The following is a 24,257-nucleotide window of genomic DNA, read 5'->3' as shown; positions in this document are numbered from 1 at the left end:
ATGGTTGCAAGAGTGAAAATGTCTAAATAAATTGTCTACAGGTATGAGAAAGAACGAATAAAACATTTTGCAGACAGTAGGTTGTCAACTGTTCATAAATCATGACCAATAGATTCATCAACTGGTTTGAAATGGTAAACTGACCATTTGTTTAAAACTTTTTCTATTGTTTTTTTTTTTCCTTTTTCAAATGTGTTTTATATAAACGCCCACAGTTTAAAATAAAAACTGTGGGCACCAAATGCAAATAGTTATATCACGGTTAAAATATTTCACACTTTCAACAATTTCCAATTGTTTCCTTAGTGCACAACTGCATGGTTTGTATGCGCATATCAGAGACCTGTGTGTCAAATTCAGTTTGGCTTTAGCCATATATTTTTTATACATGGACACTTGGTTGTATTTTAAAACTCTCCGATGAAGTCTGCGCTATTCACACCAAACGCGAGGAGAAAAAAAATAGTTTTAAAAGTCTAGAAGTTCGTGCAACGAAGAAGCAGGACTTAAGTTTAATGGAGATGAGCCTTTTACTTCCAATGGACACTGTATGACTTATGTACTCTACGTTCATCAGTAGGTAAGTGGTATGTTAACCATTTTCAGTGCATGCTGGTAGAAGGAATGGTAAGCATTACTGGACAATTGTTCTGTCTCAAAGTTGCTGAAAATTACAAAGAAGTATAAATGCTTTACAGAAACAAAACGACAACAAATTGGTTGTGTGTAAATAACTTCCGACAACACGCGTTCTTAATTAACTATTTTAGTTTACAACTAAATAACCATTTTATTAACTAATAAGTAGTGAGTGTTACAACTTTATATATCTATTTAATTTTTTAATTCTTATCGTGTCCTTAGTTAGTCCCAATACGGCGCTAGAAATATTTGACAGTCAAACGAAGCTACTTACTATACCATCAATAAACTGCGCCACAAGTAAAAGTTACTTGGTTTTAATTATGGTGCAGTAATACATAAGTGAAAAACCAATCGAGGCCACTGGCTTGGTGACATAAAAACAAAATGTTTGCAGGAACATGCGGCCGGAATTTTTTTATTGAACAAACAACAACACGGAAAAAACGTTTGACTTAAAAAAAATCCCCCCCCCCCCCCCCCTTAAAAAAATCAATGGTCCGTCCCTTTTAACCGATGTGCTAAGCAACAAAAGAAAATATTATGGCAGGCTCAACTACAATAACAGCTATTAGAGAATACAAATCATGGACGTTTTATTTCATTATTTGATATTTGTTTGGGCAGATCAATATAATGGCGAAAAATAAATTTAAAATAATTTAAACAAACTTGGAATCAGAGCACAGACTATATGAAAGATTAAATTCTGATATTGGGTGTACTCAAGAAAACGGTTCAATTAAAAAAAATTCATAATTATTGATATTCCAATATATTGCTATTTAAATATTAATTTTGAAAATTTGTTTGGACACAATAACTACTGAAAAAAGAAAGTGGGCCAAGAACTTTCACCTACCTTATAAGAGGAAATAAACGCTTCATGAAATTAAAATGAAATTTTTGTTAACGTTAATTTCCGCCTCGTTAATTACATGTTTAATTAAGTGGAGCGTTAAATTCCATGACCTAAATTTTCATTATTTTGGCCCCAATTTTTCGATACAGTCCAGACGTTCTTGACTCCCGGGAGAAGGCATTATTTCATCAGGGTGGAAATCTGCCGGTATCACTAAAACTGTGAAGAACGCTCGATCGAGGCGGTCATATTCCTTCGCTTAAACATTACGTTTAGGATTTCACGCCTAGTGTTGAAATAAACTTTTTTCAGTTATTTCAACTAGTTTTTGTGTTCGTCGCGTTAACTTCCTTCATTTTGAAATGTTACCCCCTTTCTCGCGTTAATTTCCTTTATTTGGAAGTATTATTTCCTTCAATTAGCGTTAATTTAAGTCACGTTTATTTCTAATACCTTAATTATCACAAACGTTAATTTCCTATAATAAGGTAATCAAATAATCAAAGCTTGTGACATGAAAAAGTTACAACATTTAATTATCAAATGGAAAGAAAACCGTGAGAAAAATTAATGTTTAGAAAATGAAAATAAAGACCTATCATCTGGTTAAATAATTTAATCATACACTACATGGCAGTTTTAATTTGATATTTTGAGTGATTAGATAAACCATGAAAAAGTATTTTCAGACATGACTCGAGAGGAAATTGACCCATACTTTAGTTGAGCTGTGCCTCTAGTCTATTCAAGTGCAAATTCGCAGGTATTTTCTAGTGGTGAGGTATTTTTGAGTTCGTAATCATTATACTTAGAAATGAGTCTATTTTCCCTTGTGACACATGGAAACTAAATTATGTATTTGATGTTCGAAAAAACTATGGACAAATAGAAAGAAAAATCAAATCTAATATTGAATTTAGTCAATAAATGTTTGATATTGCAAAACAATCACCTAATTTTTTTAATTTTGATATTAAGTTTGACCTTAAAATACGTATTATGGTCAAACAATTAATTAAGAAAATAAAAAATAACTGTCACCTAATCAAATTATTAAAGTATAGAACATCAGAGAAATTATCGATTTCAATAATCACTTGGGCAGTAAAACAGTGGACAAATTAGTGACATTCCTAATTTTGGCAGGCACAATGTCAAAGGCGATTTAATTGCAGCAATAGTGCATAGAAAAATCATGCAGCGTGGTTTATTAATAATGTGATGAAACTATCATTTAAAGTTTGCTTTAATATTATTGGAAGGCATTGTTGTGATTATCTTATTGATTTGCTATTTTAAATGAATCTGTGATAAATATATTCGTTAATTTTCTGTTTTATTTTGGGCCTCTTTCGAAATAACAGCTGGTTAAAAAATACTATAAAAGTTGTAAATTGTTCTTATTATTTATTAAATGTGCTAGAAACTGCTCTTAATTACGATATCAAACTAGCTCAACTGGAACTAATTTAGAAATATTATATTAAATCGTTTATATGTTTGCGTGGTAAAATTGTGATCGTTAGCAAATAAATAATCAGCAAACATTTAAAGCAATTACATAAATTTATTAAAGCGAGTCTCCTACCTAGGTAGTCCATTCAGTATACAGAAGTTTCTCTAAACGTAGACGCGCTCACAACTTGAAAGGTAGTTTCCATTTCAAAAGGTCAGTGAGTTTTATTGGCACTGTAAATGTGATATCAAAACTGTTATCTACGTACCGTTACGTTTTAGTAAGGTTATTGCACCTAGATTTTTGAAAAGAAATTCCTTTTCTCTCACTAATGCTGAGATCCGAACTTACATTGTTATAATTATCTAAGTGGTTGTCGTAGCCGGGGAGTTGGAAGGTTTGTAACAATAACTGAATTAGGTTCGGTTGATTCGTTCGTGCAGAGTCAGAGAAAACTGTATCTTCATGATCAAACTAGCTAACCTAATATGGATTTGCCTATTTTCAAAAATCTCTCCCAGTAAGTTTCAAGTAGTTAAAAAGTTAGACTATCTGAACTGAAACTAGATGAATTAACGCTGCCTTACAAACGAAATAGCTATAATTACGCATCTAAGTTATGAAGTAGATAAAGTAAGGGATATGCCAGTGACTTGTCGCCTTGTTTAAAGATTAACCTTACTTTCAATCACGTCATCATGGAAGATAACGAAAGATGTAAATGCACGTCAATGGCGATACTATGGGAGGCACGGTGGCCAAATGGTTAGTGCGCTATACTACGGTCCGTGGTCGAGCCCTGCCGAGGCACTTCGTTGTGTTCTTGGGAAAAGCACTTTACTCAGTGTCACAGTGTCTTTATTCACCCAGGTGTATGAATGGGTCACTCACTCACTGTCCATTGCGCCTACTGGCCAGCCGCTGGATGGTGTTCCAGCTTTTATTAAAGCCCCTCAATTCTGTCTCTTCTGTATGTCGCCATGCATTCTTGGGCCTGCCACGCTTGCACCTGCCTTCAGGTGTCCAATGCAGTGCCGTCTTTGAGATGGATGTGTTTTTCTTATCCATTTTCCTTTCGAATGAGTAATGGCGAACCAACGACAACCCTGCATGTCTCGTGTATGTAGGTTCTAACGAAAACTAGTTATTAGACGTTCCTTTTAAATTGAAACATAAAGTCGGCTTTCGACTTTCGGTATTTTAATTTTATTAGGAAGTTTTTTATTCACAAGACTTCAAGACAATAATTAGCAGTTCTCTTTTCTTACAGATCATGCTGCCTTTGTTGACGTTATTCTCATCTGTGCTTCTGGTCAACTCATTGCAACAGGTGAGTATACAGCATCTCTAACGCAAATGGCAAGTCCATATAATTATTTTAATGACTGCTCCGTCATGCTGAGAGACCAACCTGGCGCCAGAACCTGGCCCTGCCGATTGGCCTATCAACTCACAGTGATGTAAAAACTAAGAAACTAACTTACGTTTCTTTAATATAAATCTGAAAATTTATACTTTTCCATAACACGTATACGTTACAGGGAACGTATGTCCCTTCTGCTCATCTCGAGGGTGGCGTCCCACGGGCCGTTGACTACGCTGTAAATCACGGTATGTATCATAAATAAAAAAAATGCTATTAGCGACCTTAAGCATCTGGTTTGAATTCGGAAATAGAAATTGCGAGTATCGACGGACTTTCACAGTCCCCATAGAATTGGTATATCTTAGCGGATGTCGGGTTGATTGCATCGCAATTTTCTTGAACTCCGAGGCCAAGATCATCGCTTCGGTGTCACTTTTTTTAAGAAAAAAAAGCACGGCTTCTGGTTCTTTCTACAAGACCGATTTGGTGTTTCATGCAGTTTCGAATTATCCTCAGGAATAAACGAACTCAGCGTTTACGGTTTCGGCTGTGCTAGTTATATTCGACACCCATCCATGTCGATTTTCAGAAATCGTTTCCATGATGATTCGCCACGATTTGCAAGACTGACTGTTCTGTTCGAAATTGATTATGACAACGTCTCTTTCAGAACATCGAAAAGGTGTAATCCTTAATTCATTAAATAATAGAATGCCGTCTATTACAGAATGCATACTTCTTCGTTAAAACTATACAGATATAACTATAAAGAATTAGCATTGCATCCATGGGTGGAATCAATGCGTCTTCCCGCTTCATGTTAAGGAAATGAATATTCTTTGTTTCCTCGCCTTCTTTTTAGTAATTACCGCGTGGAACCGTGGTCATCCCAAAAGCCATGTGATGGACGGCTTTGAGTATGCCCAGGGAAGACTGCAGGTGCCTGCCAGTGGTCGTTACTATGTCTACGCTCAGATATACTTCAACAAGAGACCTCAAAACAATTACAACCGAGTGGCTGTCTACGCCAACAATCGCCTTCTCTTGATGATTCACAAGGATATGTCGCCAGGACAAGAAAATACCGGTTTTACTGGCGGTGTATTCGAGTTGAATGCAGGAGAGAAGATCTACGTGAAAGTTCTTGGCTATAACACCAAGATGTGGTTGGGGCCTAATCACAGCTTTTTTGGTGCTTACCTGATATGAGGTCGCGTATTTTCGAGAAGTAGTATGATGAGAAGGAAAATAAGTCAATAAAGTTAAAAATGCTAAAAATATGCTGAAATTACTCCAAAACCACGTTTTTTAACCGTTTTATTGATTTTTTAGCGCTACAGTGCCACATTTCTCTAAACTATGATAGAAATGCACTTTCTGACACTGCAGTGAGTTTTTGATGAAATATCCATGTAAAAATGTACAATATTTTTCTTTGGCGCATGCGCATAAGCCAAAATTCCGTTCCGAATTTTTTTTCCTTGCTCCTTTCCTTTTCGTTTTTCCCTGCTTACTTATTCTTTTTACCTTCTTCTTTGTGCATATCTTCTACTGGCCTGAAAATTTTTGATTTTTATCAATGGAAAAGCCTGGAAAAGAAATCATGATCAAGTAGGGCTTTATTTACCTGTTTTACCACTAATTTTACACCAAAAACTGATCACGTTATTTTCGATTAGCTCTGTCGGAATGCAGTCACTTTTTAAAATGGGCCATGCTGTGGAAAGATCTATCCAACCTCTATTAGTTGCACATCGCAAGAATCTGCTGACGTGTAAATTGGTGACGTCACAAGTGGTTGAATGGCAATTCCTCCAAATCCCGGAAAATCCGGGCTTAGCATAGTAAGGATTAAAACGAAGGAACGGCAAACGGGAAAGCGATAATGAGGAAGAGACGGAAACTCCATTCACGCACCATGCCCTTGTTATTTTCTATAACGCGTGATATTTGATATGAGTTTTATATTGCAATGCATGATATGCACGAGACAAAGTCATGTGTATAGTACTAACATGCTCCTATCGTTCAAGTGAAAAGAGGCTAATGAGTCACAATTATTCAGGGGCCTCGCTTGCCTATTAAAGTACATTGTTACGAGGTGTTGAAGGCTTATATGAGAACGTATTTTTCGTTTCTTAAGCTAGTAAGATCCCCCGTACTCCCAAAAAAGTCAGTCGGTCCTTAAAGTCGCTAACATATTTTAAAATAGGCTCTTTTAGGGCGCATTTCAGCCATATGTACCACCTTAACCAAGGGGCGTGCTTAACCTTAATTCTATTTATATCAATTGATACCAAAAATATCTGGACCGGAACAATAATGAGTGATCAGTCGTTCTCATGATTAACCTTATCTCCAACAATAAGTTAAACGACTATCCACACGATAGTCATGGGTCAATTGGGTCAATCACTACAGTTAACCAATCAGGTTGCTGCATCGCTGGTTTTGGACGAATAATGCTGCACAGGTCAAATAATAGCGGAGCTTCCCAGCGCGCGCCAGCGCGCGGAGCGGAGCACCATGGGTAATGCGGGTACGAGAGAAGTTTTGTAAACCCAGGAGGCCGAAAAAATTTGGTGCGTACGCCCGCCGCGCGTACAGACTCTCGGGGAGGGGGAGGGGAGTCCCAAGGCAACCCAAGCGGGGGGGAGGGAGACAATCTTCTGCCTCCTTGGTTAACCAGAAATGAGTGAGGTAAACGGCTAAGATCTTTGATATTGGACATCCACAACCTCGTCCCCAGGGCCTTTTCAAAATGGCGGCTCGTCACGAAAAGACCCTGGGAAAGGGTGATATAACGGCATCCCAGACTGGCCCATTCTAACCTGAATCCTGATTGGTTTAAATGATCCAAAACAAATATGGCGGACGTAGCGGGTTCAAATGGGGGCGATTTTACTTGGAATTTAAGCCATTTACAGCTGGATACGTAAGTCTTCTCCGTTATATTTATAATTCCCAAGATTCAAATAATTCGGTAGAAGTAGAAGTAAAAGTAAAGAAAAGGTACAAGCGTTCAATTCACTTCATTGCGAACTTTTCGATTTGTTGTTTTGACTGTTTTATAGTTAACTTAATATTGATGCCCAAAGTAGAACTACTGTCGAAGAGTAACATTCAAGATGGAAGAGTCATTTCGACACCGGGCTGCAGCTCAGTGTACGAGATGCAAATCTAAAACGTAAAGGAATTTCTGCCCGTCGTTGACGTAGTTCGACCTAAAGTGCTCTTGTTCTTTTTCGGAGGAAATTCGATGTTAATTTGTCACGTTCGAACACATATTCACTTATTCTTTACTGTCTGCATTCTTCCGAATATGATATTGGTGCTTTTAAGGGTCTGTACTCATTATGAATTTATTTATATCAGTCCTTTTTGAAGGTCTTTATACAAGTGGTGGGCTTGTTTTAAATCATGCTCAAGTAATGCTGGAGAAAATAGGTGACCAAAGGAGATAAATTAAGTGTCTTCATAAAGGATCTATTAAAATATTAATTAATGTGATGGATGAAGAGATTTTATTTCTTAAAAAAATTAAGTTGTATCGTGTATTGTTCTTAGAGAATGTTGTCTCAGACTTGCTTGCTTTCCCTTTTACATTTATCTCATGATCAGTAAAGGCTGATTGCAAACATGACAGACAGAGTATATTCAATTTAAAAACAATTTGTAACAAAATATTTCTGATGAAACTTAGAAAATGCGATCAAACACTCACAAACAAGACTAAAAAAGAGAGCAATCAGGAAAATAAAAATACAGAATATGTTCTTTGTGAGGTCATATACCTATCTCACTGTCACAGTTTTGATTTTTGTCTTAAGATTACCCTAAATGGATATTTTATGAGGAAACCTTTCTAAGTGTTGTGTTTTAATGTAGCTCATTGCACATCAAAACCTGAAAGCATTGCACTGTGGAAATGTTTGGGAAGTCATGTGTCACTTGGATGATGAAGCCCAGCCCTGTTTTCAGCCTTTAAAGCCTATGTTAGATAAGATGCGAAAAATTCCTTACTTTCACAAGACTTGCTATTTTCCAAAAACTTTGCTGTGGCAGTCCATTGCTTTAACAGTTCATGCTTTGTTAAATTTCAAGTATTATTTTCTAATCTTTTTCATACCAGCAATAGATACTTATGGCCAAAATGGCTCAGAGTTCTTTACCCTATCCCAGACAAAATTGCTTAAAACCCCTCCTCCACATACAGCAATATGTGCCTATGTAGAGCTTCAAATTATATATGTACCACCCTCACTCCCTCATGATAAAACAGGCAGCATTTTTTTGAAACTAACACAACATGATCATCATAAAAATTATTAATATTTACAAGGCTTAAAAGTGATTAAAGTCAACAGATGCCATATTAGTCTCCCTCGCAGCCGTTCTCAGTGTCGTCACGCAAAATTCCTCCCGGAATGCGAGGGAGACTAGCCTTTTAGGGTAGAGCTTAAGATTGTTATATGCATAACCTTACAATAAGAATATATGAATATTTCATAATTTCAGTTAAAACTTCACCTTATGTAAAAGTTTGTAGAACAGAGTGAACTTGGTCATATAAAAGCGAACATGTATGAGTTTAGCATGTATAAGCTTTTGGTAGGGTAAAGCTTATGTGTATCACTGTATAAATAAGTTAGAATGAATTATAAAGCAGAAAAAATTGCCACTGAAATTGATTGATATGCTGATCATACATTTGTGAGGTATTGAGCACACATTTTGCCTCTTTACCTGTAAGCAGCTAAGTTTTATTTTCTTTTGCACTCAATCAAAATACAGAATTCGAAAGTAAATATATTCAGACTTACATAAATTCAGTACATAAGCTTACAGACTGTGTAACATTTAATTTTTTTACTTTCCGTACCTTCCCGATTCTCATACCTCACGGACGACTTTCAAACACCTGGCGAAAATAACAGGGTTTTCAAAACAAGCCTGCAGCCGCCGGAGTTCCACCAGCTACTTGATTTTGTTCACCAGTTTAATGCTTTGGCCGTAGCAATCAGAAACAAGCTCGGCTTGTCACAGCCGCCTACTCTTCCAGTACAGTTGCTGACGCCTACTTCAAAACATTTTGAAATTCCTGAAATAATATCTATGCTTTACGAAGTAATCACTGCCTCCTGCATGAAGTTTACGCCCTCAAACGCCGTCAAAGAGTCAATTCGAATTCAAACTCGACCGCCATTTTGTTTTGGCTTCTCCGAAAAGTCACGTGATAAAAATCTCCAAGATTTTTGGAGATTTTGTACCACGTGACCCAGCCTTTCCCAGGGTCTTCTCGTGACGAGCCGCCATTTTGAAAACTCGTCGCCGAGAAGGCCCTGGGGACGAGGTTGGGACATCCATTTTATGGTCAATTGACAGCTGTCAAAACAAGGTATCCGCTGAACAGTATCACATGACCATATCGCGGGCTCAGGTTTAGAACTGGTCAGGATCGCGTGTTTTTTTTGAAGTTGACCGCTGACCAAGTTATGGCATTGCTATTGGTCCGCGGGCGCAAGTGAGTCGATTTAGATTTACATGAAGGACAAAGTGAACAACCCGGGCAGTTTGTAAGCTGAACGAAGCACAAGGAGAAACCGAGCAGGAAAAAGAAATGTCTTCGTAAATATTTCTCGGTCTACCCCGTCTAAAGGTTTTACACATCATGAAAGTTATGGCAAACGATAAGGGCTTACGGGGAGATCCGAAAAATGGCATAGCTGGCGAGCGAGCGAGTTTCTACCGTTTCGGCGGCTGACCAACTCGGAAATTAATTGAGCTAAACTCAATTCACTGAAGTGAAGGAAAAAAGAAGTGTCAATAGCTACACGGACGGAAAAGGCTGAAATAGACCTTCGCAGATAATTCAAAGGTCGGTGGTGCTGGAGTATAATTTATAGCTTACATGTACTACGCAGTTGGATAATAATAAGAAAAACTGCGGCCGCTTCGCCTTTGATTAATTGGCATGAGCTGGTTGAAAGCTTTGCCCTGCTGAATTGACAAGCATTCTCCGACTTCAAATATGAGGTAACAAACTTTGACTTTACTGAATACACTAAGTCCATGTTTTTTTGTGAAAATCAGTAATTATATGCTTTATGAGTGAATTTGCTTCGGTTTAGTGGTTCAGGTTTACAGAACTTTATATTAAATTGAATTGTTTATAATGAAACTCCCAGCTAAACTTAGTGTTTTAGTTTTTTCGACTTTTTTTGCTTGTTTACAAGCAAAAAAGAGGAGAATAGCGTTTAGTGGACTCAAATCTGAACCGGAAGGGATCGCATTCTTGTTAACTGTCAAGGGAATACTTTCCGCTGTGGGTGGTCAAAGCGCGTGACTTGTAAGTGTCACTCTATAGTTGTGCTTCAGCACTTCCGTTCTTGTAGAAAAAAACGTGACTTGTCAAATTTACAAACATTATATAAGAATCAAAAACGTGAGTAGCCCAAATCTTACGTCACATAACCAATTAAGAATGTAAGCGGTTCAACGCTCAAAGGCAGTGAAGTTTAGAACGATTAAGAACGCAATTTTTACTAGTACAAGTCTTTAGGCGCTAATATTAATTTAACCTAAAACGATTAACAACGCAAATTTGTACTCGTACAAGTCTTTCACATACTAAAACGTTGCCAATAGTTAACCAAAGGGAACTCATTTCGTGACAATTGATTATTTCTGCTGAGTTGCACAATTGTGTTTCAGCACTTCCGTTCTTGTAGAAAAAACGTGACTTGTCAAATTTACAAACATTATATAAGAATCAAAAACGTGAGTAGCCCAAATCTTACGTCACATAACCAATTAAGAATGTAAGCGGTTCAGGGCTCGAAGACAGTGAAGTTTAAAACGATTAAGAACGCAATTTTTACTAGTACAAGTCTTTAGGCGCTAATATTAATTTAACCTAAAACGATTAACAACGCAAATTTGTACTCGTACAAGTCTTTCACACACTAAAACGTTGCTAATAGTTAACCAAAGGGATCTCATTTCGTGACAATTGATTATTTCTGCTGAGTTGCACAATTTAGAATTGCAACATCATCTGGCGAAGCGCACTATTACTAAAAATAGATTTCGCCACATGATACCCCCCCCCCCCCCCCCCCCTCTGCGTGAGTCGGACAACAATTTTAGTTTGGGCAAAGGCTTTGTATGGAGGGGACCGACACAATGTGAGGCCGAGATTCTCGAAAGGCTCGAAAAATGATAGATTCCAAACATTTTTGCTTTAGTAAGTGAAAACAGATTGAAGGTATCCAAAAAATGGCCCAAAATTGAATTTATTAGTCGAAGATCCGGCAATAACACCTTGATTCCCAGTGCAAAATTATTCAGGCTGCCGAGAAATTTAAGCGGCGGATAGCGAATTACTATCGAATTATATAATTGCGAAGGATTGCTTTATTTAGGCACCGGAAAGATCGTCGGTTGCAAGAAATTCAGAATTCTTCCCGAATTTGACGGCACTGATCGCCGGTCATCCGATCTGTTTCGACACATGATAGATAGAGGGCGAAAATATTATGCTATTCAAACGCCTTTCTAATGGAATTGACGGCGGGTTTGATTTTAATAAAGCTGTTATTTATCCCATTACTATTACAGACTGCAGCTACAGCTGCCGAGCTCGATCAGTGTATATTAAATAGTATTTGCCGCGACAATTGTGTAACGAAATTGACCTCTTAAAATATTCGGGTCAGGCAAGGGGACCGATCGGACGAGCGTTTCTTTGTGTAATTTTGTGGTGGCATAAATCTGAGGTTAGCTCTGTTGTGTTGGAAAATGTGCCACTAAGAACAGTGTAAACGTTTTGCATTTCTCATAAAAATAAATGTTTTCTTTCAGCAAATCCCGGCAGCAAATCGGGCCTTTATAATCCATTCAATAACTGAGAGTAAAACATTTTACACATTTATTGAATAATCGCTCTGTTTGACAAACCTTTTGTTTCAAACCACGGTTTGAGCTTTCTACGTTGCACAGGTAAGGCTTTCTCTCGAAATCCGAGCCAATCTGGCCATGGTTTTGTGAAACAATCGCTAAACATGCCTCCAAAGTGCCCGCCAACCATACATTGCTCTTACAGAGAGCGGTTTGTTTGTTTGAATTTTGACTCACACCGGGGGTCAAATTCTGTGACGTCATTAGTGCGCTTCGCTAATTGCAACATCATTAAATGTGTTAAGTGATATTTATAAGTGTTTTTGTAGCCTGTTGTGAAATTACTTCCGGTGGAAGTAGTAAGTAAACGTTAAACGTTTCTTCTGTTCAGAAGTAAATGCATCGATCGCAATTAGAAAAATAACAGCAACTGTTTTGCTGGAAGTAGTCGTTAGAAATGGCATGTGTAGCTGTAAGGTAAAGAATAACGCGAGGAGAAGCGGCTTTTGGTAATATCCAAACGAAAATTTACTTCTCAGTGTGGGGTTAAGATTGCGTGACGAGACAAAAGGTAACTCTGTCGTGCGTAACCTAACCTGCGATCAGGCGTTATTTTTCTGCATTAGGCCGAGTAGAAATCTTTCTAACTCGAAAGGAAACGACTATTTCGATTAAACATGTTAAAGGCAAACGTCAAAGTTTACCTTTTTTAACCAAGCCAAAGTATATGAGTCGCAAAGCACCCAGTCGTCGCGACTGACAAATACAGCATTTACTCCGCGAAAATAAAAAATACTTGAACTGAAAGACGTTTGAATTCTTCCATGATATGTTCAGGGGCGGATCCAGGGGGGTGGATTGGGTGGCTAGCCACCCCCCTTGATCCACAAGAAAAATGAAAATGAACACAAAAAAAAAATAGAAAATAAGGACAATGACACTGGGTAAGGTGAAAAAGTGTAAATATGTTTAGCATTTGTACCCTTTTAGCCAGTTTTCTTACTGTTTTCTTTGCATGAATCAAAATTGAACGAAGCGATTTCACAAGCAAAGCATTGACTCTTCAAGTCGTCTCCAGGCCACTTTACTAGGGCTAAAAATTTCCACGCTCGTTGGTGAACAAAACAACGCATATCTGTTCTTTCGTGTAAGTTCGTAAGTTCAACTTCAAATTTCAATCATTGTTCTTAAGAACTAGAGTTTCTTTCCCAAAAATATAGTTTTGTCAAATTATCAAGGAAAAACAGCGGTTTAAGGTCGCGCGGGACCCCTGCTCATTAATAAATTCATTAGCCAAATTTCTTGACGGAGTGCTATCTTGTAAAGCTTTAATTCACTACATTTTGAACATCGATTCCTCTAAAATTTAACAAGGATATTCGGGGATGATGGAATTACCTCATGATTGTCCTTATACTGAGAGATGACCGTTGTCTGTGATGTTATAAACCCTTAAAAGTTTAACTGCAGATAATGCGATTTTGTGTCCAAGTTTTCAGCTAGTACAGCGCACCAAATTAAATGATTATATAGCCCAGTGATAAATCATAACCTCTTTTGTGCTATGGCTAGAACGAAATTTTCGATTTCAAAAACTGCTACAAGTTAAGGGCTTTTAAGAGAGCAAAAATGTGAAATCTAAACTTTGAAACGTGCTATCTTCATTTTGAGAAGGAAATTTAAAAATTCGCTCTAGTCATAGCACAATAAAGTACATCAAGTTTACGTTCCTCGCGAATCAACTATTGGAATTTTTATATCGTCGGAGAAAACTTGGACACAAAATTGCAGGTTTTGAGGCTTCCGAAGACCTTCCGAATCAATGTTTACAACACCGGGTGATATATTCAAAGCTGTGAATCTAATTATGATAATTTCCTATGTTCCAGCGCACGTGGCACAAAACGTAGAACAATTGCTAGTAATTACTTGTACAAAAGAGTTTAAAAACAAATATTGTCATGAATATTTCGTTTGTTGTCGGGTTCAGTCGTCCGGCAGTTCGTGCATACTCTTTAAATAAATACATACTAATGATTGCAAGGGTCCTGCGCGACCTTAATAGATGTTTAAAGCTACTCAGAAATCACTGAAATCACGTTTAAGAGGCTTAAACTTTTTCAAAATTTTCTGGGGGAGCATACCCCCCGACCCCCCTAGGGGCATGAAATCTGCGGCCCATAGTAATTTGGCACAAAATAATTTGGACTCCCACTTTAAAAATCCTGCCTTAAACCCCCTAGATAAAAAAAGGGCTTAAACAAGATAGTAAACAAAAATATTTGTCAACAGCCACCCCCCTTTGAAAAATCCTGGATCCGCCCCTGATGTTCGAACAACAATGCCCAGGATAAACCTTCTACTCATACTAACCTCATGCAAAAAAAGTCGATATCTCGAAGAGATCTTTGATTTAAGTCATCTATTTATTCTTATTTACTCGCTGTTGGAATTTGTTTGAACGAACTATTTTGGAGTCGTGGACGAATACGCCAAGAGATCGTTACGTTGCGAATTTCTTGCGTTGATCATTGACCCGTTTTTACCACACCTTAGCAGAAACAAAAAAAAATCAGTTTATTTCCACATAAAATTATCTTAGTTAATTATTTTGAGTAATTTTATAAAACACAATTGTTCGCTCTACTTGTAATTCATGCCATTTTAGACACTGTATTCAGCTGTGTATGCAAACTTTAATACCGGCAGTGACTATCATTATGACAGTGTTGAATGTGTATCTTTGAAAATCTTATAAGTATTACTGTTAGGAGAAAAGCTTTTTATAATATGTGGCAATGTTTTTTCTATACAGGTAAGTTAACAAGAAATCCCCAAGTAGAAAAGCTAAATATCCCACTGTAGGAAGGAAGGGTCACTACACTGAGTGTATAAACGAAGGAGGCTAATTATATTTGATGAGATCCATTAAATAAGACAGAATTTTTAATAAATTATTTTTATAAACGGGGCTATTAATTAGAGCTGGTGTGGTAGTTTTTAATATATTATTATGTCAATCCTTCTTTTAGCTAGTGTTATATTCTTATATTTTCGAGTTGGATTTCGAGAAGATTTCGAGTTAGGATTTCGAGTTGGATTTTCGAGTTGGATTTTCGAGTTGGATTTTGAGTTAGGATTTCGAGTAGGATTTTCAAGTTGCTTACCGTACTTAACACTCCGGTTAGCCTACTATACACGCCGGTTAGCCTACTATGCACTCCGGTTAGCCTACTATACACTCCGGTTAGCCCACTATGCACTCCGGTTAGCCTACTACACACTCCTGTTAGCCTTCTATTTACTTCGGTTAGCCTACTATGCACTCCGGTTAGTCTGTTTACGGTTAGCTTTCAATAATTGTAATGGGTTTTGCTTTGTCAAAAAAAATCCAACTCGCAATCCGAACTCGAAAATCTAACTCGAAATCCTAACTGGAAAATTCAACTCGAAAATCCAACTCAAAATCCAACTCAAAATCCAACTTGAAATCCTAATTTGGGAGTTAGTTTGTCTCTCCTCAATGACATTCAAAACTACTACATATGTATTAGTAGACAATTTAAATAATTAATATTTCACTAAAAGTATGTTTTCTTGAAATGCCTAGATCTTGTACCAGAAAATATCTATACCCTAGCCTCACTGTGGAAGGTTAAATGGTTTGAATGTCACCTCCCCTCACAAACTCCTTTTAAAATTCCAATGTGTGGTTATGGCAGATATCCAGCTCATCCTCAGCGTATGAACCAGTGAAACAAGGCATCAAAGAACCTCAAAACAACATGGAGCAGGAAAACAATAGCTCCAAAACAAAGAAATATTTCACAGGTTCTTATTACACCAAGGAAAACCCAAATATTCAGATCCATCCCATGTAAGGTCAATGGTCAAAAGGGCTAGGGGAGGGAGGGGGGGGTTGTTTAAAGGCCAAATCTTTTAATTAAGAGGGGGTGTTAGGGTTTGCAGTGATGCTTTGAGTTTATTAAAATATTTAGTTGAGTTTGCAGTTATCAGTAAAAAAATAGTATGTGCTGATACATCTCTGTTCAATATCTAATGGATCCTTTTGCATCCAGTGGTTTGGCTTCAGTTAAACAAGCTCGAGTTAAGTGTTTTGTCCTATAAATTATTGATATTGATGCCAATTAATCAATTTTAATTTAATCTGTGGCATTTGACTTTTTTTCAGGGTTAACATGAGTTGCAGAGTTTGCAGAGCCACAGACACAAAAACAGACAAGGACAAGGACATAAATAGAAAACAGGAAAGATTAAATCCAGCTCGATGTTTGGGTGTCGTCATGACGCTATTTTTAAGAGACTATTAAATTACCTGTAAATTAAAATCAAGAAAGCTGCAAATAAGCAAAATTTTTATTTTAAATGCTAACCTATTTACAGTGTACTTCAGGAAACGACTTCTCGATTGACCTGTCACTTTCACAAAACAGTAATGGCAGAAATGGTGGTAGTTTAAAATTGCTATTTTCAATGTTTTGACTGGTAAGAAACCACATATGACCACGCTAAAATCTGTTTGGCCAGTTAACATGACCTGCAAGTGTCCAAATGTTTTGAGCCCTCAACTACACAGGACTTACATGTAGTTTTCTAATTATATGATTAGATCTTTGGTTGACCTTGGGGGAGGTAGTGGAGTTACAAAGCAATGTAATTATTTGAATTTGGATTGGTTATGCTGAAACTGGTGGTACTGTAATTCTAAAGTAATTAGTTGAGTTTAAAATTGTTATTGCAAGCAATATGCATTACCAATTTCATTCTTATGTACTGTATGCTGTGTACAATTTATAAGAACAGCTATATTTTTAAAATAAGTGAAATATTCTAAAGCCAGATAAAATTTGCAGTGTCCATAAGGTACCATGTAGCAACCAAATTGTGACTCACTTGCTTAGTTTGGGCAACATGACTCCAAAAAATGTGGACAGTAATACAAACAAATTTTTAAAAGAGTAGTCAAAGTATTGATGTTATATTTTTTCTTGCATAGTTTTATACACAAGCAAACATGATTCTATTTTGTTTCTGCGTAATCAAATTACAAAACTGAGTTTGAGACTCACAAACAATATTCTAGCTTCCCAGAATTTTTGCTATTTTTTCTGTAAGTGAAGTGAAACCCCTTTTAGAGGATGGGGAGTCAAAAGACATGTAAAAGTAAATAAGGTGCTATCATCTTCTTTTTTTTTGGGGGGGGGGGGTGGGTTGGGGATGGGGTGGTGACCCTGTTCGGTGCAATGACAGAATGTCACTTCTTTGTTTCCGGAGTTAGGTTCACCTCTGTTGGCTCGCAGTTAGCTTTATTCATCCGGTTTTCTTGCAGTTAGCTTTCACTCTAGTTTGCTTGTGGTTAGCTTTCACTCCGGTTTGCTTGGAGTTAGCTTGGTTTGGGAAATATGCTCTAAACCCTTAGCTATAACTTCTGCCATTTCCATTCAAAATTAAAATATAGGCAAATAGTGAAAATGAAAATAAATAAATGAGTGAATGAAAAAAATTTAAATCAACCTTATTATAAATGTAGATGTTTGTTATTTCCTTTATACTCTAAATGTTAAGTAATTTCCTTTCTTTAAAAATGCCTAATTTACCATGTGATATGCCTATCTACCCCGACATGCAGCCCTTCTCCTCCCTCCTTTTTTCTGCACGAAGGTAACATAATTGCCCGTTTTGCAACATAATTTCCCATCCAGACTTCTTAATGCTGTCGGTGGAATTTTAACATTTTGATTGATTTTGTTTGTTCTCTTATTTGGTGTTGCTGTACACGGTACCCGGAAGGGGGGATGGTACTCCCATATAAGAGCTATACGGATATGTGCCGCTCAACAGGGTATGCTTTTTGCCTCTCTGACTCTGAAACAGGGTATACAAATCACCCTTTTGACTCTGGAACAGGGTTGATTGTTTTCCCAAAATCCTGATTAAACACTATCAAGTATAGCTATGAAACTCCGCTCCTTTCATCGCTTTATCTCCAAGCCACAGACGAAGTCAAGTGAGCGCTTTGTGATGTACGCTAGTGTTTTTATTTCTATCTTCATATATTTCCATTGTGGATATTGCTGGAACAGGGTACCAACTTTGCAGTGTTTGACTGGAACAGGGTCGCAAATTGAACCTTTTGTCTCTGGAACAGGTCCAGAGTCTCGGCAACTCAGCGGCACACCACCATAGTAATTTTTAGGGAGTCCCCCCCCCCCCCGGACACAGTAAAAAAGAAATAAGGAACAATATTAATTATTATTTATTAAAAAAGATAAAAAGAATAAAAAATTCTTAGCCTTAAAGTTGTACAATGGCCAGAATTCAGAGTTCAATAAAGTGCAAAAAAATTAACTAGGGAGCTCCGCTTTTAGGCTTGCCTAATTAACAATTATTCGCCGAAGGCGAAGTGATTATTGATGAATAATCCCCGAGACGAATAATTTTCAGAGGTGAATATCAAAAACTACAAAAGAACAATAGAAAACACGACAACAACAAACACAAGTGCTCGCTTGCATACGTGTAAACCAGTTTAATTTATAGATTGAAATCATAATTTGCACTCAAGTTTTAGCAATAAAACGGAAAAAACAAACACTACGAAGAAGATAGATATCTGGTACCTTTGTTTAATCGTTGGTGACTCCTGAGCAATTGTGTGAATCCTCACGACTAGCTTCAGTGAGAAGAGAAGAACTAAATAATGTTTTGACTGAGTCGATCTGACTGAGTACACGTCCTTGTGCTATCTCCAAAACCACCATGTTTACGATCAATTATAATGCCTTGAAAACCATCTCCTGAAAATATTTTCGGTCCAAAAGCCCTGGTAGTAATTTTGCAAAATTCCCAATGTTTCAAATATCCAGGATTTGGAGTTATTTCTTTTAAATGAGAGAAATTTTCATTCAGCAAATGCCGCCATGTTCACTGGCCTGGATGGCAAACGTGGCATGGCTTAGTAGCCAAACCTTCAGATGCAATATTCACCGCCTAGCGCGGTGAATATGGCGCCATAGTCCGAGCTTCTCGACCAATCAGAATTGAATTCACCTATGGAAATTATACTAAATCTATATATTAATCTTCACTTTTAACCCTATCCAGACCGGGGGCGTGCTCACGCTGACTTTGAATGCTTATAACTTTTTCCAGATTCACCCAAACGCTGCTAAACTTTGCGAGTTTATCTAACATTTATCTGGGAATAATTTCATGGGATAGGTTGTTGTGTCAGGAACTTGACATCACCATGGCAACGGCATTTTGACAGACATTTTTCCCCAAATTTGTAATTTTCGTGTTTTTATTAATGAAAAATAACTTTAATGCAATTATTTTCACCTTTTTATGGTTTTTAAGCACAGTTTTATTGATTTTGAGTACTTTGCAGTAATTTTGGGCGGTTTTCTGACGTTTTGGAAAAATTTCGAAATTCAAGATGGCGGATCCAAGATGGCGGCTGTTTTGACATTATGATGTAATTGTCACGTGAATTGACGTCGTCGTTCCACGTGACTTTTACCAAAAGATAGATTTTTGGACATACTTCCCCTTCCCCCCAGTCTGAAAAGATCCAAAAAAGCCCAGTCTGGATAGGGTTAAAGATACCCCGTTCTTCTCAGTACATTTCTTTTAGTTGACAACGTACGTGACATATGCGCTCAACTTCCGTAAACCGACAACCCATCGAAAAACATCAGTGTATTTCAAGACTTTCGACAGCTCTAAATTTAAATAATTAATTATAGGAGTTCTTTCCCATTACCAAAATAGATCTTAATAACAACAACGATTTTTTTGGGTTTCTCCACATTTAATAGTAACTCGTACAACTCGCAAGCCGCACATGTACGCATCGCAGACCTATATTTATTTCATACTGTGTTTCGTTACTTTGTCCGCTTGCTTGCAGTTTTAGCGCGGGCAGTGTGTTTTGTGACTTTAATATGAGCCTTGTATTCTAGTGACGGTGACCTTTTCTCCGTCACGTATCACTGGAAGCCATCAGTGAAATCCGGGTTCGAAGTCAGAACAATTCGACAAGAGAAATCTGTTCGCATTTACGTTTATACTACTTAACTGATTACTACAGTTATTGTGTGCAAATATTTTGTTCGTATTTTGTTCGTATTCTGGAAAACGTAATTCTTCAAGCTTAAACGTGAGTGAGAATTCGCAGCGAAGTTCTGGCATTTTGTCGACCACTCTTCGCAATCGATATCGAAGTGGAAGCTGATGTTTATATAAGCTTGAGTACCGTTCTATACAAGTAAGTATGCTTCTCTTCCCAACATAAAACGGATATCTTTTAGATAACTATTGTAACTTTTGCAGTTTAAAGAGAAGTCTCCTTTGTGTAGGCTAGGTTAATGCACATTTTATGCTTTTGTTTAAAAGCATACTATGATTGGAGTGTTTTGTTTACAAAACGACATTCAAGGGTCACTGACGGTGCATCTTAAATGGCATACCCCAAATGTTTTACGTTTGTAGGTAGCAATCCGTCTATCCGTCCTTTCTAATATTAACTATCTTTGTTCCTTTTTGTCTTATTATTGCCTCCTTAGTGTTTGTTTTACCTTGGTAAGTTTTTTTATTCTGAGGTTTCCCTCTATTTTCAACTACACTGAGATCTTAAATTGACAAGACTGACTGACAGACAGACAGACTGACTGACTGACTGACTGACTGACTGACTGACTGACTGACTGACTGACTGACTGACTGACTGACTGACTGACTGGCTGACTGACTGACTGACTGACTGACTGACTGACTGACTGACTGACTGACTGACTCTTAAGGATGGTGAACCTTGGGCAAAATATCAGCTAAATATCAGCATATGTCTTTTATTGTGTGTTATTAATTATTATTAATAATTTTATACTTTCGTACATGTGCCATTCTGAAATTTGATGTCATACTCCAAACACGAACGACGGTGTTTCATCGGGATATCCAAACACCAAGAAGAGAGTTGAAAATACGACGCGCAGCGAGGTATTTTTCAAGAAACTCGAAGTGTTTGGATAGCCGATGAAACAGTCTCGAGTGTTTGATATATTTTCTCAATAGAAACAAAAACTGCGGAGTAAATGGAGAAATAAAATCGTTTAAAACTATGCAAATTAAGACTGGTTATCCAAACCTCCTGCACGGTTATGTTTTCCTTTGTTTCAGTTTGAACAATTGAATAAATAATTTGAGAACATCATTTCTTGAACGGAATCCATATTGTAACTCGTCTTTTGAAGCCTATAATACTAGAAATTGTGTAATCGGATGTGGCTGCATGAAAGTGTGGAAAAAAATCAGCCCGCATACCACCACTCAATTGCAGCACCGTTACCGCTAGTTTCCAGTATAACGTTCGGTTCGATGGTAGCAACAAACGGCAATTGATGAAGTTCCTATTGTATTGGGAATGAAAAACAATACTAAAGCGATGTTAATAGATAAAGAGATGTCCTCGTTTATTACGTTGAGAACACCCGGAAAACACATCGTCTAATGTGCATGCTAACGTAAGACGGCGGTACATGACTAATTTGCTGTCTTATCCATTAATTTTGAATAATTAGCCGGTGCAACCACAGCGATTCCAAAAGCCATTTGATGGAGTATGCCAATCGAAGACTTCAAATTCCTGCGGGTGGTTGTTATTATGTCTATCTTACCCTTTTCTTGATCTTAGTCTTCTATCTGTTTTATCCTTCACCATCGAAATATGCTCCCTCAGCTCATCTGGAGGGTGGTGAACCTTGGGCAGAGTACTACACTAAGGATCAGGGTATGTCTTTTATTACATTTGTTATTCTGCTATTTGTTTTACCAAAGTTTACCTTCAACAGAATCCTTACTGTAACTCGTCCTTTGAAAGTTATAAGTATTAGCAAGTCTGTAAATGCATGGTACGTGTCTGCAAATATACTCAAAAAATATAGTTTGAATAATGCTGCTCTGTTGCTATACTCTGTTACAGCCAGTTTTCAGTAACGTTCGTTTCGAAGTACAAGATGATATCGGTGATAGTAGCAACAAATTAAACGGCAATTTAGAAAGTTTCGCTTGATTTGGAAATGAAAAGCGAACTGTACCGGATGATTAGGATGTCCCAGGTTACTACACAGAAAAAACAAGTCTAAGCTGATGTAAGGCTAGCCTGCGTTGCAGCCTGACGTGTCACAAAATACTCGGTAGACTATACCAGGGTGTAGTTCGTCTGCCAACGCAGGCTAATGTAAGACTTGTGCACAAAACCGTTTGAAAAGAAAAACTTGCCCAATTTGTCATTAATTAGGACGTGGTGTCACCTGAAAGAGTGTTCACACGCATCCTAACCTTAGCTGAGGGCTGGGTTAAGGAACGAGGAGAGGACCTTGCTCATTAACTTTAGTATAAGAACTAAATATTTTAATTCTGTCTTGACCATTTATTTTAGTTATCACCGCCTGGAACCGCAACGATCCCAAAAGCCATCTGGTAAACGGCTTCGAGTATACCAATGGAAGACTGACAGTGCCTGTGGGTGGTCGTTACTATGTCTATTTTCAGATGTTCTTCAACAGTAGAAAATACCACAACAGTAATCGAGTGGCTGTGTATGCCGGAAATCGCATTCTCTTGATGATTCACAAGGACATGCCACCTTTTAAAGAGAATACCGGTTTTGCTGGTGGAGTATTCTTCTTGACAGCAGGAGAGAAGATATACGTAAAGGTCTTTGCGTTTGACGTTAGAATATGGATGGAGCCTAACCACTGTTATTTCGGTGCCTATCTGATTTGAACTCATTCCAGAAAGAAACTTTTGCAAAGCATAAATTAATTTAGCGCGCTCCATAAACGTCCGTAGAAAGTATGTTATCACTTACTCGTGTGACTCAGCTGCTACTCAATCGTTTACAAACAATGCTTGGAATTAAAAACCTGAGTCTACATTTTTTTATGGCTTTGAGCATTGTGTTTTAAGCTTTGGCCAATTTTTATTCATTTTGACTATTTTAGGTACTTTGACATAACTGCAGTGATAAAGCTAGCGTTAGCTTTAATCTTGAGTTTCAAATGTTTCTTTTTTTTATTTCTTTTAAGTACACAAACGGCGTGCCCAGTTAATCAATCCCTTGATTTAGAATAATACCCGGTGATTATTCCGGATAACACTAAAAGCCCGAGTCTCTTTTTAATTAAAGCGTGACCACATGGAGTCACCAGTGTTGCAAGGCTTTAAACATGAACTTGAGTTAAAACTCGATTGGTTGAAGTATAAGTTTAATGCAAAGCGTCTTAAAAAAAAAAAAAAACAGAAAAAAAATGAAAGAAGTAGGTTTTTATATTGCCTCGGTAAGAATAAATATTCATCATAATTTCTTGTTAGCGAATATTTTGTGTCGGATCTAAAGTGATGGCGAGGAAAAGAGGGGCGACTGCTTGGGGGAGCTCTGACCTCATTGACTAATATTTTAGTGATTTCCTGTATCTGAGACAGAGAGGAGACCCAACGGATAACCATGTGGAGCATTATGTCTCGTCATAGAATCAACGGCACGCAGTGCATACAGAAGCGATGATGTTTCCCAAGGGGGTCTTTAATAATTTACATAAAATGTGTCAAAAACTTAATGCACAATAAATAAAGGTTGATGACAACTTCCCTATTGAATGATTTTTCAACAAACGTTGCTGTAGTGTCGCTGTATTGCGTTACGGTCATGCGCACTAGGAGTCGGTCGAGTCGGTAGCATCAAGGATTACTGTATTCTACTGTTAGAGAATAAATAACAAGTATTCACAACCAAGGACTCCATAACTGGCGACGAGGATAACTCAAGCGAATTCCACTACAATAACACTTCACTTAATCGTCACCTTGGATTGAATACACTGGATAAGCAATGGCAAAACATGTTCAGTTCTCAACACCACGTGCGCTGGCCGCCATTTGAGTAAGGCGGGAAACCAAAGTTGAACACTAATAACATATTGTCGTCAAAATACTTCATCGAAAGA

At 37.5% G+C, this 24,257-nt stretch overlaps 2 protein-coding genes across 2 annotated transcripts; both read left to right on the top strand.

Moving 5' to 3' along the window:
* Positions 1 to 3,085: 3,085 nt before the first annotated feature.
* On the top strand, positions 3,086 to 5,614 carry LOC144635469 (lymphotoxin-alpha-like). Its single transcript, XM_078494572.1, has 4 exons — positions 3,086 to 3,173; positions 4,231 to 4,290; positions 4,502 to 4,571; positions 5,189 to 5,614. Exons 2-4 carry the CDS (start codon positions 4,234 to 4,236, stop codon positions 5,533 to 5,535), a joined length of 474 nt encoding a protein of 157 aa, XP_078350698.1. The 5' UTR covers positions 3,086 to 3,173; positions 4,231 to 4,233; the 3' UTR covers positions 5,536 to 5,614.
* Positions 5,615 to 20,601: 14,987 nt separating this feature from the next.
* LOC144634884 (lymphotoxin-alpha-like) lies at positions 20,602 to 23,871 on the top strand. The gene is made up of 2 exons (XM_078493930.1): positions 20,602 to 22,039; positions 22,691 to 23,871. Exons 1-2 carry the CDS (start codon positions 21,865 to 21,867, stop codon positions 23,035 to 23,037), a joined length of 522 nt encoding a protein of 173 aa, XP_078350056.1. The 5' UTR covers positions 20,602 to 21,864; the 3' UTR covers positions 23,038 to 23,871.
* Positions 23,872 to 24,257: the final 386 nt, after the last annotated feature.

This window comes from Oculina patagonica, chromosome 13 (assembly GCF_052425735.1).
Source record: "Oculina patagonica isolate OP01 chromosome 13, crgOcupat, whole genome shotgun sequence".
Lineage (NCBI taxonomy): Eukaryota > Metazoa > Cnidaria > Anthozoa > Scleractinia > Oculinidae > Oculina > Oculina patagonica.
Note: the sequence above shows the minus strand (reverse complement) of the source record. Positions and strands in the feature narration are given on the sequence as shown.

What these genes read in the sequence shown, in the direction of transcription:
- LOC144634884 (XM_078493930.1), top strand. Translation starts at nt 21,865, where the DNA reads ATGGAGTATGCCAATCGAAGACTTCAAATTCCTGCGGGTGGTTGTTAT. An exon ending in GTACTACACTAAGGATCAGG is followed by an intron (nt 22,040 to 22,690) that starts GTATGTCTTTTA and finishes CATTTATTTTAG; the next exon opens with TTATCACCGCCTGGAACCGC.
- LOC144635469 (XM_078494572.1), top strand. Translation starts at nt 4,234, where the DNA reads ATGCTGCCTTTGTTGACGTTATTCTCATCTGTGCTTCTGGTCAACTCA. An exon ending in TGGTCAACTCATTGCAACAG is followed by an intron (nt 4,291 to 4,501) that starts GTGAGTATACAG and finishes TATACGTTACAG; the next exon opens with GGAACGTATGTCCCTTCTGC. An exon ending in TGACTACGCTGTAAATCACG is followed by an intron (nt 4,572 to 5,188) that starts GTATGTATCATA and finishes CCTTCTTTTTAG; the next exon opens with TAATTACCGCGTGGAACCGT.